At 38.2% G+C, this 15,332-nt stretch overlaps 1 protein-coding gene across 1 annotated transcript; it reads right to left on the bottom strand.

Moving 5' to 3' along the window:
* Positions 1-338: 338 nt before the first annotated feature.
* Smp_041450 (aspartyl-tRNA synthetase, putative) lies at positions 339-14,903 on the bottom strand (the record flags this gene model as incomplete). Its single annotated transcript, XM_018791041.1, has 9 exons — positions 339-470; positions 1,501-1,632; positions 2,854-3,099; positions 4,218-4,376; positions 6,128-6,301; positions 6,977-7,054; positions 8,004-8,234; positions 8,814-9,044; positions 14,655-14,903. 9 exons carry the CDS (start codon positions 14,901-14,903, stop codon positions 339-341), a joined length of 1,632 nt encoding a protein of 543 aa, XP_018645750.1.
* Positions 14,904-15,332: the final 429 nt, after the last annotated feature.

The following is a 15,332-nucleotide window of genomic DNA, read 5'->3' as shown; positions in this document are numbered from 1 at the left end:
CATCTTGTTGACAATTTCAATCATCAATGGTACGTATCGACCACTACTAAGGACTAATTAATACAGAGAAGAAGCGACTTACACGGAGGCCTAAAACTTCTGAAATTCAATTTTATACTCATTCAGATGTTCAATATATTTGAAATTATCAAATTAAACCTCAGTAATGATGTGATATATTTATCATCCGCTTGGAAAATATGCAACAAACTACAAATTATTGAACATTGAAGTTGTTGACAAATATATATGTATATGACAAAATTTTGTACTGATAATTTAAGAACAGAACAGAGTACATCCATACAAAGATGTAGGGGTTATAATGAAACTATCACTCATGGTCGACATCGACCCATGAAGCGAGGATATAAGCAAACATCTCGTATATGATCTTTGCCTAAAAGCCAAGTACAAAATCGTTCGAAGCCTAATCCATAGCCACCATGTGGACAAGTTCCGAATTTGCGCTAAAGTTGAGAAGAAACACAAACAAACAGAATGGTGATGACAGTGAACATTATAAAGCATTCTACATACAAAATAAATATTTAGAACTATAACGTAGTCAACACTAAACGGCTAAATTTCACCGTGATATCTCTGGAGGAAGCGCCCATCTTTGATATAGTCAATTCACTACTTCTGAGTGAACATGAGAAAGCAATAACTAAGTTGGAAGAAAGTACATAAACATCTATATGACCACGATAGGTGAATTCCAGAGGTAATCAAACATTGACAAACATATTAGATAGAGACTGTGGGTTGGTCATATTAGTTCTGATTCTGACCAATGATCATCACAGTTTACAACGGTACACACCATAAAGAAAAAAGTTCGACCACAACAGTTTTTAAAACTTAAATATATTTAGGGAGTAGCAAACCCTGAAAAAGTCATAAAGGTATTTGACCTGATAGTCGACGGTATTAATTAAATATCTATCATAGGTTTTACAACACAAATACATTGATTGACGCCCTACTATGGTCAAATTCATTGACCTAAATGTGGAATTAAGCCGTGTCGACCAGGCAAGTCCATTGGGGTTGAAATAGTGATTAGCATAAGGAGTGAATCAGAAAATTAAAGGTAACCTAGCCAACAGATGCCCTCAATCAACAGAGATGGTACATGGTGTGGATGTATTCGTTCTTTATTTTCCTTTAAACCTTGAATTATTTTATACAATCTTTCCCTTAATTCATTTACTGCTTTCTAAGCTAGAAGGTACAATGATTTCAGCCTCTTTGATTTCTATTGATGTGAAGTGTGACAGTTCGAGATGACTCATATTTGCGTCAAGTTCTATGTGGTGTCCACTTTTCTGATGATTGGTCTCAATAATCTAATGTCAAATATACCGAAATATCGCATCATTTATCATCTAATAATCAACAAACTAGACATGGGAGATACAGTGACAACATACTATACTAAGAGATAAAAAAATGGATCTCGTTTATACACTAAACGTATTATATTCAACAAATTACCTGATCTGTATACCAGTAATAAGCGGTTGGATCTGTTTCCTCTGACTGATATCCTTTGAGAAGATTATCAATATCATCTACACGCATTGATCCACCGACTAATTCACCAACGCCTGGGACAAGTAGATCAACCTGCAAAATTAACAAAGACAGGGTGATCTTGAAATCAGCGAAGCCAAAAAATGTAACTTATTTAATAAAGTTATTCTGACTTGGACTCCTTAAACAGTGTGTACACTACTTGTTATATCTTGTGGCCGAGTGGATGCATAGTTGATGTGTGACGCGATAAGACCGCCAAACAGGGAGCAGCGAATTATTGATTGGAACAGTGACACACGAAACCGTACGAGCAGACTAGAGTGCTAACCGGTCCTGCGATCCGCCTAACCCAACCAGTTAAGTCCAAAACACCGATAACAGCCTCAGTGGTATGGATCATTATTTACAAACACACTGGGCTTTTATACAAACCAAAGTAATCAATAAACTGATTATAACTCAAGAATCGTATGATAATAAGTCAAGGTCAAAATAAAGCTAATGATAAGAGAAATACGAATATGAATAGTTCAGTTACGTAATAATTGTACAATAGGAAATAGGCATATTACATTGATCCATAAATAGACTTAAAAGTTACCATTTGTAATTCACCGGGGGATATAACACTACTGACGATTGATGAAGTCAATCAAGCTGACAGTGTCACAGTACTTCACTGAAGATTATATATTACATATTGACTCGGTGAAATTATGCACTGTTGAACATTATGACTAAATAATTTGAAGGTGTCGTGTTTCACAGTGACGTGGGAGTGAAGATGGTGCACGGTTCAATTCCATGTGAGTGAAAAGATTTGTAGACTAGGACGAAACAGTTGTTCAGTACACCATAGTTTCTCGGAGATGTCCATTTATGACGTCAAGCTATGTATTGTCTATTAATAAAAAAGTGACCAACAATGTTTTATCTTCAAACGCTACTGTGATTCAATTCGACCATCGTATTGCCTATCTTTGTTTAACCCCCAATCGATAAAGACTTTCCTCCTCCTCGTGTAAGTATTTGGTTATTGTCCAAGGTTTTTTTGTGTTCTACTATTTATTTTTTTCTGACGGACCATGTGAAAGTATGTTGTAGGAATCTATTGAATTTATTCATTCAACTAGAAATATACGTATGAGCGATAGATTAAAAAAAGTAACCCAAACGAAGGTCAATACATTTTCAAACAAGTTATTTTCAACTCACTTTAACATCATAACTAATTGAATATCAAAAATGCAAGGCCTATTTTAAAGCAGATTGAACAAGAAAGGGATTTTTGAATTACACGGAGCTACTTACCGAGTCAGTTAGACGTTCATCACCTTTAGTTCGTAACATATAGAAGACTTTTAATCCAGCAGGAAAATTAGTTAACAGAACCGGTTCACCAATTGTGTCTACAAGTCGACGTTCAGGAGCCTCAGGAATATCATCACCATACTGAAAAGGTGTAAGATCTTCCTTTGTAATACCTAAATTATTTAAATAAACAATTGCATCTTCGTATTTTAGTCGTTTGAAAGGACGTTTAGGTGTTTTGAATTGCTGAAAAAGAGAATAAACCGAAATAAGAAAATGTAAATCTGATCATTGTGAATATGAACAATGTATGAAAAATTTAAGCTGTATAAAAATAACGATGTCGTTAATCTAGCACACTTAATAGTACACGTTTCTAAATCCAGTCAGTTAATTAGTGATACTGACCACACAACTAATTAATGTTTAAACTTTACGCTCTCATAATGATGTTGAGATGATTATTGTGGGTTCAACCTTTGGTGGGGTCGTGGATACTTACTGTATTTCAGATGACATCAAACGAAAAGTTTGTCTAAATATTAAACAGCAAAGCTTGTAACTATAATCATGAGAAAAAGGCATAATATTGAATCGATAATGGGGGAAAGAATGATATCCTGGAATATTCGCTAATGAGTTACGGATATGCAAAAACTAATATGTACCAATTTAAGAATCCAGCAATGCTCATCAACTCAACAAAGTTTATATACATAATAGTCTATACAAACTAATTGGACGTCCCACTAATAGTAGGTTGTAAGTGTGAACACCGTTGAGACATTTTCAATTACTTTTTCCTTAGTTGGAAGAGTTTTGTGGAGACTGGTTTAGCTTGTAGGTTGTATTTGTTACAAAACAATCTCGGTTGGGACGTCATTGACAATTGTTTTATCGGAGTATGGTACTACTCAGTGTTCGGGATTCAGGATACCATCACGAGGAAAGCTTAACTATTAGAACCACTGAGTAGGTGCATTTAACACTACAGTTCCAAAATCATCCAGTTTGGGATACGACGATTATCCAAAATTGTTATTGATGACTCTTTCTACTCCCAACTTATCTGAACCTCATCAGTAACGACTTAGAACTAGAATTTCAAAGTAAGTCACCAGTAAGCTAACTATTGTCGTCTAATTAAAAGCTTTGTGAAGATTGGTTCAATTTGTGGGTACTCATCGTTGTATTCATCAGCCAATGATGTAAACTACCTATGAAATGAAATATCTCCGCAAATATCTAGTTACGTAATATTGGAAAACTGAAGAAAAAAACAGAAATACTATTTTGAAACGAACAACAAACACTTCTCTCAATATATTATTACTACCATCAGTGTTGTCAAGATCAAAACTAACCGGGTTCACATCTAACAACAGATCACCGGATCGTTTCATGATGCGATCACAAACATCCACAACTAAATCCTCAATTCGTTCTAATAAACCATTCAAATCAATAAATGGACATTCCGCTTCAACGTGATTATATTCAGATAAATGGCGCCGAGTTCTACTCTGGAAACATGAAAAGGAAATTGAATTAGTTATGGACTGGCAATGAAATTATATATACATGCAGTAATACCTTTGAATTAAAAAGGGAGTAAAGGAAAGCAGTTTGTTAGTTGATTATAGAGATAGGATAGACGTAGAGCGTTTCAGTAACTGCAATGAACTCCTAACTATTGTGTAGAAGTTTCAGCTATCGAATATGCACCAATACATCTCAGGAAATCATTACCAAGCAACGCCTAAGTTTTCAATATTAGTGAACTAATAATGCGAAAATTTGTAGAAGAATATTACTCGGATGACTATTTAGCCAAGATTCTCTTGTGGCTCGATGATAATGAAGTGGAACAAACCATAACACATTAGAACTTGTATAATCGGGTTTTAATAATGGCACTTGGGAAGCTTCAGATGAATATTTCATGTGCAAACACAAACATCTCAATATCTGAGGGAATTTATCGACAGGCAGCAACAAACTGGAGAGAGTAAAACAGAATAGTTAGCAACGAGTAGTGAGTGCCTCGACAACGCTAACAGAAACTCTGCGAGACGAAATGGTATTTGAACATCTATCTTAAGAATCACAATTCCGTGAAGATATGAGAACAATGATTAAACATGGTGACGTAATAAAGAGGTAATAATACTAGATTACGTAATATGAATGATAACAATAAGAGATTGTGTAAATAAAAAGCCTTGTTAAATTAATAAGTTAACAACTGATTATACTGTGAATGGAGTAAGATAATTAGGATATTTTGTTACAATAATTAAAGGCAATAGAGGAGTTAAATGAAGTAAAGTGATTAAACAACCATGAGTAAAATCATGGAGATATGATATGCCAACGTTTTCGTAGGTCGGTGTTCAAAAATGGCCACAACAGCTTAATCTAATAATGTAAGCGAATTCATTGTTTCATGTTGTGATTGTTATAAATTTCCGCCTGCTACTATATCAAATTATGCTGACGCCTGATATACAGTAATATTAATATATACGAAAGTTTAAACATTTCCCACCACTGCGTTTGTGCTAAAATGGGTTTTATTTCAGGTTGTATTCAAGATAATTAGCGTTTAGTAACTGCTAACACAAACAAAAAATGCGTACATTTAGTTGCAGACAGTTGTTCATAGCCTATGATAATAAAACACAAGATGCTATTTCCGGTACTGATTGTCTAGAACAGTGTAAAGCTTTAAGTAATCTCGAAGCTCCAATATGAAACCAGACAATCATCCATCCACGTAGTGATCGTGCGTTCTTACTCCAACAATTCAATGAGTGGCGAATCGAGAAGGAACAATTCCTTTTAGCATATAATTGATGCAGGTGAGTGTGCCCACTAGATAACTTCCTAAGAGAATATCGATCAGTCACTAATCAGACCAGGACCTTATGATTTAGCCGCTTGTATTTCTATGGGGTATCTCTTCTGTTGTATTGATTGACACGGGAATGGTTTACTTAGACTATATGTGGAATACTGTTAACCTGACCTTATCACCAGGTGAGATTTATTCTGTTTCCCTCAGACGCAATCATGATACAAATAAACGAGTTGATACTTGGCAAGGTTCATTAGTTCGGGAGATATATTTTCAACACAAATTGATACATTTGCAAGTGCGAACAAATTCATGAGCTCTAAATATTATGCACAACCAACAGTGTCCAATTGGGAATCTACAACAACACTAAATTAGTGGCAAAATAGAAAACGAGGATTGTTGATAAAAACTTACTTTTTCAGCTCGATAGCTACGGGTTATGCAGAAGCAGTCACCTACAGCAGGTATACATGTTTCTAAATACAACTGAGACGATTGAGACATGAATGCAGTCTCACCAAAGTAATTCAAAGAAAACAATGTAGCACTGCCTTCGACTTGAGTTTGAACAAATGTCGGCGGTAAAACCTATAGAGAAGACAAGAGAAACAAATTATTCAGAAAAGTTTATTTTGAATAGACTAGTACATGACCTAGTTATAACGGAACGGTAATCGATATATATATATATATATATATATATATATATATATATATATATATATATACGAGGGTCATTTTGATCTGGAAGACCTGGAGGTAACAATCATGGCTGTCGCGTTGAACGACGTAAATGCAAATCATCAAAGGAGAGTGATTTTACTTACGGCTTCATTGCAGATTAAGAACAGTAAGTATAAAGGTTTGGTAGAGCAAAGTACTTGAGACCAGTAAGAAAAAGAAACTGATTAGACTGTGAACATCATCATTTATTTTGATGGTCGACAAAATATCAAACACTAATTGAGCTTACAATAATAGTAGCTATTAATGCATCATTGAAAAATGATGAGTAAGAGAACTACAAATAAGTGATACCATCGTTTAGTAGCTTTACTGATCAGATGAATATCAAGAAACCTCTTACAATACTAAAACAACGTAAATATTTAGTGCTTCCTGGTTTCCAATCATTCTTCTTTAGTTAATATCACGGTTTATGAAGTAAACCGACCATAAGAACTAATTTCCATATATATTAAGATCAAACAATTTATCGGTAAAAGTATACGGAAACGAGACTACTTTTGTAACAAAACTAACCTCCACATAACCACGATCTACGAAATGTGCACGAAAAGCTTCCAAAGCAACACTGACGAGCCTGAGCACTTTCGCTGTCTAAATTGAAAATGAAGTATCAAAATAAAAAAATATATACGAAACGTAAACAGTTTCCAAAATAAAAATGATTGACATTAAGATCACAGATCTGTTAGCATTTATAGTCCGTTTTTACAAACTTTAAATATTAAATGTTATTTCTGAATTTATTCCTTAATCTCATTGGTTCTTTTTAGAGATGCATTTTATGATTTTTCACTTCTACCGGCCTCAAATAGCATTGCACGGTCGAGGGTGGAGAGAGTTCAATCTCCCTCTCGAATATAGAGGGCTTGCTAGAATATCTGGACTAGCTGATCCTGCCATCTAGATATTTCAACAAGTTATCCATTTCTTTTGTTTGTTTTAACACGTAATTGTGAGTGAGTACGTTGAAGGCTCTAATGTGTAGTTTGAAACGAGGTTTCACTAGACCTGGGACAGCGGTTCGCGTACTAAAATCGTTGGCTATGGTGACACGTGAGGAGGAAGCCGAAAGAGGAAGTTTACTGTTGAAAGTCGCTGTAGGATGAATAATAGGAATTGAAGGAGATTGATATGAATACAGTGATTTATTTATTTAAACACAAAAATATTGGTACAAAGGAGCACCAGATACATATGCGCTACACAAATCTCACTTGATCTTGAGTGATGTTAGAGGTATGACGGCAGTTATCACTTCCCGGTTGTCCACACCGTGGAAGAGGTACCTGAAAAGGAAATTCGATTAGAAGTGATCTTAGTGACCTGAGAGAGCGACCGCAGTGCCTAAGGGACGTAAAACAATGAAGATACTGATGAAAACGGTGCGGAAAAATCGGGAGATCGAATGAGAGCGAGCGATACGTTGTTCAAAGAATTCAATTGTTGACGTTTTATTTACAATACAATTATGGGTGATGACTATTTTCACACAAAAACAGAAACTTTGAGGAAACTGAAAAGATTATTAAACACCACTTACATTTTCTCCTCGAATAACCAAATGTCTGTTGTCCAACTGAGTGTCTATATCACTTTCCACAGTTAATACAGAGTCGATGCCACCAGCTGGTGCTTTACCAATTATCGCCCAACCATCAGCAACCAATTCTATGCCTCCAGGAGCTGACTTGCCAGATGGCAATTGTTTTACCACTCCATAAACTTCGACAGTAGACTCTGGTGATAGTGTGATTGCATCCTGAGTTAAACACTTAAAAAGTAGTACGGCACGAAAAAACTAAATTGTAGGTGGTCGAATTAAAAGCGATTAAAAACTATAGGCTTATTATTGATAGAATAAAGTAATCTACGAATCAATCTACATTTATTTAAACACAAACATTGGTACAAAGAGGCACCAATTATATACGCCACTCTTCATCATTCGATTTGTGTGAGGGCTGTGATATTGCCCGGGTACCCAAACCGAAGCAGGTGGTTTCCTTAGGGGTCACTCCCCGAGCCATTGACTCTGAAGTCCAATCCACAAGGTAGTAGAGCAACATAAGGAGATGCAGTCCCATGGTAGTCGGTAACCAACAGTAAATTCGTACACCATTAGTTCCCTCAGGATCCTGTAGCCCATGTGTAACTAGTTTGGAATCAGGGTTTTCCAACTCCCCTAAATGAATCCTCCATACTTCCTGGCTTAGGTATGTGAGATAATACCGGTCTATGAAGAAATTGAGTGAAATGTTATGAAATCAGTTGCAGATGCATGAATAAACGTCTTATTTCTTGACTTCATTCACTCAAAAATAAGAAAAGCCTGTCATTGTACAAAACTTACCAGGTTGTTTGAAAAAACACATTGCAAGAACCCAGTGCCATCGCGAAGTATAATGAACATTAAAGTTTTACTCTGACGACGTATTCGATGCACCCAACCATACACACATACACGTTGATGGTATAAAGTTTGTAAATCACGAATTTTACATCGTTTCGCTTCAGGTAATTCTGTGTCCAAACGCAGTTGAGTATCCACTGCTTCACTAAGATTACCGTTTTCAGCAGATGGCTGAGAAAGAAATGCAACAAAATGTCTAATAAGAATTAAAAAAATATGTAAACTGTAACTCACACACAGAACAAGGTTATATGTTTGACTTTAAGCCATACTCATTCTGTGGGGCCTACCGATCTTACTAAGATGGGTTAGGGCTGGATCCGAACCCTTTATCTACTAATTGACAGTCCAGTGTTCCAAGCAGTAGACTACATTCGAAAGGGCATGAAACACTGAAGAACAGCTTTCACAGTTAGCCTTATTTTTTTTTTATCATAGATGCTACAAAACAAAGTGGTTAATATTTACAAATATATTGTGAACTTTATGTGGCAACTAGATGAATATTAAAATAATTAGCAGAATAGTGAGAAACGGTAGTAAAGGTTAATTTAAAAATATATATTTTTTTACATATGACCTCTTTAAACATCTTTGTAATGTAGATGTACTACTATTCTATGCAGCATATTTCTTAATCTTCATGTTATTCACTTATCAAAGTTAATATAATCGGCTTTGATCCAACCTTTTATGGGGACTAACTGTTACTGAGAGGCCATATTATTTTCTAAGATCGAAATATATGAACAGAACATTTGAGTGGCGAAGTTGTGCTTTTAATACATCTATCAGCAAATGATCAGTCAGTCAACTACAACGTAGGACCAGGCACATATATGCATCGGTCCAAGTTACAATACCTCGTTTGCATAACAAGATGAACACCAAATTCATAGTAGTTAATTTAATTGTGGTAATACATAAAAGAAAGATTGTATATAAGGATATAGTACAGGAAGAAAGATATGAAGCAATTTCAATCTCACTGTTTAAGGGAAGACAAAGAGTGTATACACCTGCGCCATTGTGAGCCATGTCACTCAGACTCCAACTATTGGTTACGTTAGATGAGCGGACCCCAACCAAGTGGTCTGTATCTACCAACATGGCTCAGACTAGAGGTTAATGACTTCAAGCACTGATGCCATGTTTTGGTTTGGCCATCCCTAACTCTCTTCCAACCATCCCCGATACTAATCAGCATTGCGCGCCGTTGTAATCGATGTTCAGGCATACGTAACACGTGGCCCAACCATCTCAGTCGATGAAGATTCATCACCTCATCAACTGATTTACTATCATTCCCTAATACCCTGCGTTTAACTTCACTATTACTTACCCAGTGATCCCAGCAAAGGCTAGCAATATTTCTAAGACATCTGTGGTCAAATACTAGTAACTTACGAGTATTTTCTACTCCTAATGGCCCCGTTTCGCAGCCGTAAAGTAGAACAAAGCGAACTGCTGTGCAGTATACTCATCCCTTAATTGATAGACGGATATCTCGTCTTCGCCATAGGTGACGTAAGTTGGCAAAAGCCAAACGAGCTTTTTGAATCCGTGCAGAGATTTCGTCAGACACCAACCCATTAGGGCTGATCAGACTTCCAAGATAAGTGAAGTTGTCGACGCGTTCGACTACTTCGCTCCCTATCCTTAGTTCGGTTGTTGACACAGGCCAGTCCTGGAGCAACAATTTACATTTAGAGGGATAGAAAAGCATCCTACACATCCTGGCATTGTTACTCAGTGCTATCAAAAGACTCTTCATTTTATCAGCGTCTTCACCAAACGAGACTGTCATCGGCATATTCTAAGTCAACAAGTGAATCTCCTAGTAGAAGTCCAACCCCTCTAAATTTGAATGAGGGAAGTGTTATTTCTAAAAGCACGTCTACGATAAAGTTAAACAAGAATGAAGAGTGGAGCGGACTTGCGGGTGTAGGCATAGCACTAAGTACAAGGGCAGAACAGGCACTACTAGAATGGATCCCCGTTAACAGTCGCCTGTGTGCTGTCCGGCTAAATGGCTCCGTAAGAACTCGGAAGGATAGGGACACACGTCGTTGCCTTTTCGTCGTTTCTGCCTACGCTCCCACTGACTGCAGCCATGATGAAGTGAAAGATGACTTTTACAGAAAACTCTCTGAGCTTCTTCAGAAAGCTAAGCGCTCAGACATAGTAGTCGTAGCGGGTGACTTTAATGCCCAGGTAAGCAGCTTAAATCAAACAGAAAGACATTTAGGTGGGTGTTTTAGTATTCCGGCTCAACGAACCGATAATGTTGATCGTCTGTTGCAACTATGCTCAGACAATCGTTTATTTTTAGCAAGCACTAATTTTAAACATAAGGAGAGACATCGTCTAACATGGCGACCACCTGCACCAAACCAACGATGGACTCAAATAGACCATATTGTCATCAGTCATCGTTGGAGAGGCTCAATAGAAGATTGTCGCTCGTATTGGAATACTTGTTTAGACTCTGATCACGCTTTAATACGAGCGCGCATTTGTCTGCGCCTCAATGGACGCAGGAAAATTACACTAAGAAGACCCATTAGGATTGAACTGGAGGACGAGAAAGCCAAATGCGAATTCCAGAAACAACTGAGTTCACATCTAGGCAGTTCTGTAAACGAGACTGACCCAGATGCTGCTTGGAAAGACACACGAACAGCTGTGGAAACAGCAGTAACATCTATTAGTTATTTAAACCATAGGGTTCCAAAAAACCAGTGGATTTCTTCTAAGTCTATTTCACTGGTGGATTCGCGTAAACTCATCCCATCAGGCTCTAAACACGACGAAGAGCGTAAAGAAATTAGATCTAGGTTAACTAAAAGTCTAAGGAACGATCGTGAGCAGTGGTGGGCAACGAAAGCAAAAGAGATGGAAAAGGCAGCGGCTGTAGGCAACACCAGGCAACTATTCAGACTAATAAAAGAAACCGGAATTAAGAAGTCAAGTGTAAGTGAGACAATCTCCGAAAAAGACGGAACCCTTATCTGCTCTCAACCTAAACGTTTAGAACGATGGGCGGAACACTTTAAGGAGCAGTTTAGCTGGCCTTCAGCTACTGCACAACTACCCACTATTCCCAGAAAACCTGAATGGAACATTGAGGTAGGCCCCCCGACCCTACTTGAAGTTCAAAAGGCTATAAGTAATCTGAAACGAGGAAAAGCAGCTGGTCCTGATGGATTGGCTCCAGAGGTCTTTAAATATGGTGGTCCAATTTTAGCGATTAGGTTGACTAATATTCTGGCTAAAATCTGGGAGACGGATGTAATCCCATCCGACTGGTCACAATCACTGATTGTCCCAATATATAAAAAGGGGTCCAAATCATCCTGCGATAACCATAGAGGGATTAGTCTGACTAACATAGCATCTAAAATACTAGCCTCAATAATTATCGGGCGCCTAACTAAGACTCGTGAACTGCAAACACGAGAAAATCAGGCTGGCTTCAGACCTGGTCGTGGCTGTATCGACCACATATTCACCATTCGTCAAGTTTTAGAGCACAGACACGCTTATCGGCGTCCGACAATGATAGTTTTTCTTGACTTGAAAGCAGCATTTGACTCTGTAGACCGAGAGGTTCTGTGGCAGTGTCTGTCATTGAAAGGTGTACCTGAGAAGTACATAAACCTTTTGAAGGCTCTTTACTCGAACACTATTAGTCGAGTAAGAGCTTATGGCGAACTGTCATATGATTTTACAACCTCAAGTGGTGTCCGTCAAGGCTGTCCACTATCCCCGTTTTTGTTTAACTTCATTATAGACCTGTTGCTGCAAATAACACTCTCTTCGACTGAATCTACAGGAATTGATCTCCTACCAGGGGGACCACTAAGCGACTTAGAATACGCAGATGACATAGTCCTGTTTGGTGAAGACGCTGGCAAAATGCAGAGTCTTCTGTTGGAACTCAGTAATAATGCCAGGATGTTTGGGATGCGTTTCTCCCCATCCAAATGTAAATTGTTACTCCAGGACTGGCCTGCGTCAACACCCGAACTAAGGATAGGGAGTGAAGTAGTCGAACGCGTCGACAACTTCACTTATCTTGGAAGTCTGATCAGCCCTAATGGGTTGGTGTCTGACGAAATCTCTGCACGGATTCAAAAAGCTCGTTTGGCTTTTGCCAACTTACGTCACCTATGGCGTAGACGAGATATCCGTCTATCAATTAAGGGATGAGTATACTGCACAGCAGTTCGCTTTGTTCTACTTTACGGCTGCGAAACGGGGCCATTAGGAGTAGAAAATACTCGTAAGTTACTAGTATTTGACCACAGATGTCTTAGAAATATTGCTAGCCTTTGCTGGGATCACTGGGTAAGTAGTAGTGAAGTTAAACGCAGGGTATTAGGGAATGATAGTAAATCAGTTGATGAGGTGATGAATCTTCATCGACTGAGATGGTTGGGCCACGTGTTACGTATGCCTGAACATCGATTACCACGACGCGCTATGATGACTAGTATTGGGGACGGTTGGAAGAGAGTTAGGGGCGGCCAAACCAAAACATGGTATCAGTGCTTGAAGTCACTAACTTCTAGTCTGAGCCATGTTGGCAGATGCAGACTACCTGGTTGGGGTCCGCGTGACTATCGTAACCAATGGTTGGAGACTCTAGGTGACATGGCTCAGAATCGATCACAATGGCGTAGGTGTATACACTCTTTATCTTCCCTTAAACCTTGAGACTAAAATTGCTTCATATCTCTCTTCCTTCCTATACTATATCCTTATATACAACCTATAATTTATATACTACTACCAACACTAAATTAACTACTATTAATCCGGTGTTGATCTTGTTGTGCTAACGAGGTATGGCAACTTGGACCGATGCATATATGTGCCTGGTCCTACGTTGTAGCTGACTGACTACTTGAGGTAATCAATTCTGATGACAATTTGCCATAAGCTTTAAATCAACCAGTTGTGTTCGAGTAAAGAGCCTATATAAGGTTAATGTACTTCTTTGGTACCCCTTTCAGTGACAAACACTGCCATAGAACCTCACAATCAACGGAGTCAAATGCCGCCTTGAAGTCGAGAAATACTACGATTGTGGGGCGTCTGAATGTGTGTCTATGTTCTAGGATCTTATTTTATTTATTATTTATTTAAACATAAATATTGGTACAAGGAAGCACCAGATAAATATGCGCCGCACAAATCTCATTCGATTTGTGTGAGGGCTGTGATACTGCCCAGGTGCCCAGACTGAAGCAGGTGGTTTTCTTAGGGGGCCACACCCGGAGCCTTTGACCTAAAGGTCTAGTCCACAAGGCAGTGGAGCATCGTAAGGAGATGCAGTCCCATGGTAGCCGGTGACCAACAGTTGGTTCATACGCCATTCGTTCCTTCAGGATACTGGAGCCCATGTGCACCATTGGTTTGGAATCAGGGTTTTCCAACTCCCCTAGGTGGATCCTCCACATTCACCAACCCGGTTAAAGCGCCGGACATTCGCTTTTCGTCCTCTCACTTTTGTGAACAACACCCCCGCCACGAGAAGGCAGTGAGTAGGACTTCCCTGGCAGAGGCTATATATTCGCGTGGCCATATGAGAGCATTTCGAGAGGGAGAGCAGACTCTCCCCACTCTCGGCCGTACCAGGGCATTTGGGGGCGTTCTAGGATCTGACGTAGTGTGAATACCTGGTCCAAACAACTACGTCCAGGTCGCAAACCAGAGCCATAGAAACCATCAATACCGGAATAAGTAAATCTTACATTACTTGCAAGCGAGACTTACAACTTTCTCCTTTGACACCTTATCATGTTTCCTTTCTTGAATATGATATTGTTTGATCACCTTTTTTAGTTTAGATTTAGATACAGGATCCCACATTCCATTTTCAACACCATCAACCCAAATGCGCGTATCTGCATCAATTTTTCCATCTAACTTAGTGATGGCCTGAAGAACAGTTTTAAGAGGAGCTGTTTCTGTTCCGTCTCCAGTCGTATCGGAGCCACGCTTTTCAGAAGTATATATCTGCATAGTGATATTTGTCCAGTTCAAGTTCAACAGGGACCAAATGACAGTCTAAATAATTACATCCAGGAATTATTAAGAGATAAATAACAGGATAAACAAAAATAATGTTCATAATAACTCGTTAAAATTGCCAGATGACAAATATTTCATTAGATTGAATACATCTGATATGGGATGATGCGAATAGGAAGACTCCGTAAAAAGGGGGTATACAGTTCCTTCGTGAAGAATTTCATTATGTTAATATTAAAGGGTATTCGGTCAATATCAGCAACTAACAGAATATCCCAGCTTAGTTGTTCGAAGTAATATGCTACTGTAACTTGATGCTAAAAGAAATGTAATACTAGGCTCCACGAGAAAGTTTTTAGCTATCGTCAGTTTCTCAGTTAACCTACTATTAAAATCGACGTATTTGTGTTAATGGTCTCT

Source organism: Schistosoma mansoni (genome assembly GCF_000237925.1).
Source record: "Schistosoma mansoni, WGS project CABG00000000 data, chromosome 7 unplaced supercontig 0100, strain Puerto Rico, whole genome shotgun sequence".
Classification (NCBI taxonomy): domain Eukaryota; kingdom Metazoa; phylum Platyhelminthes; class Trematoda; order Strigeidida; family Schistosomatidae; genus Schistosoma; species Schistosoma mansoni.
Note: the sequence above shows the minus strand (reverse complement) of the source record. Positions and strands in the feature narration are given on the sequence as shown.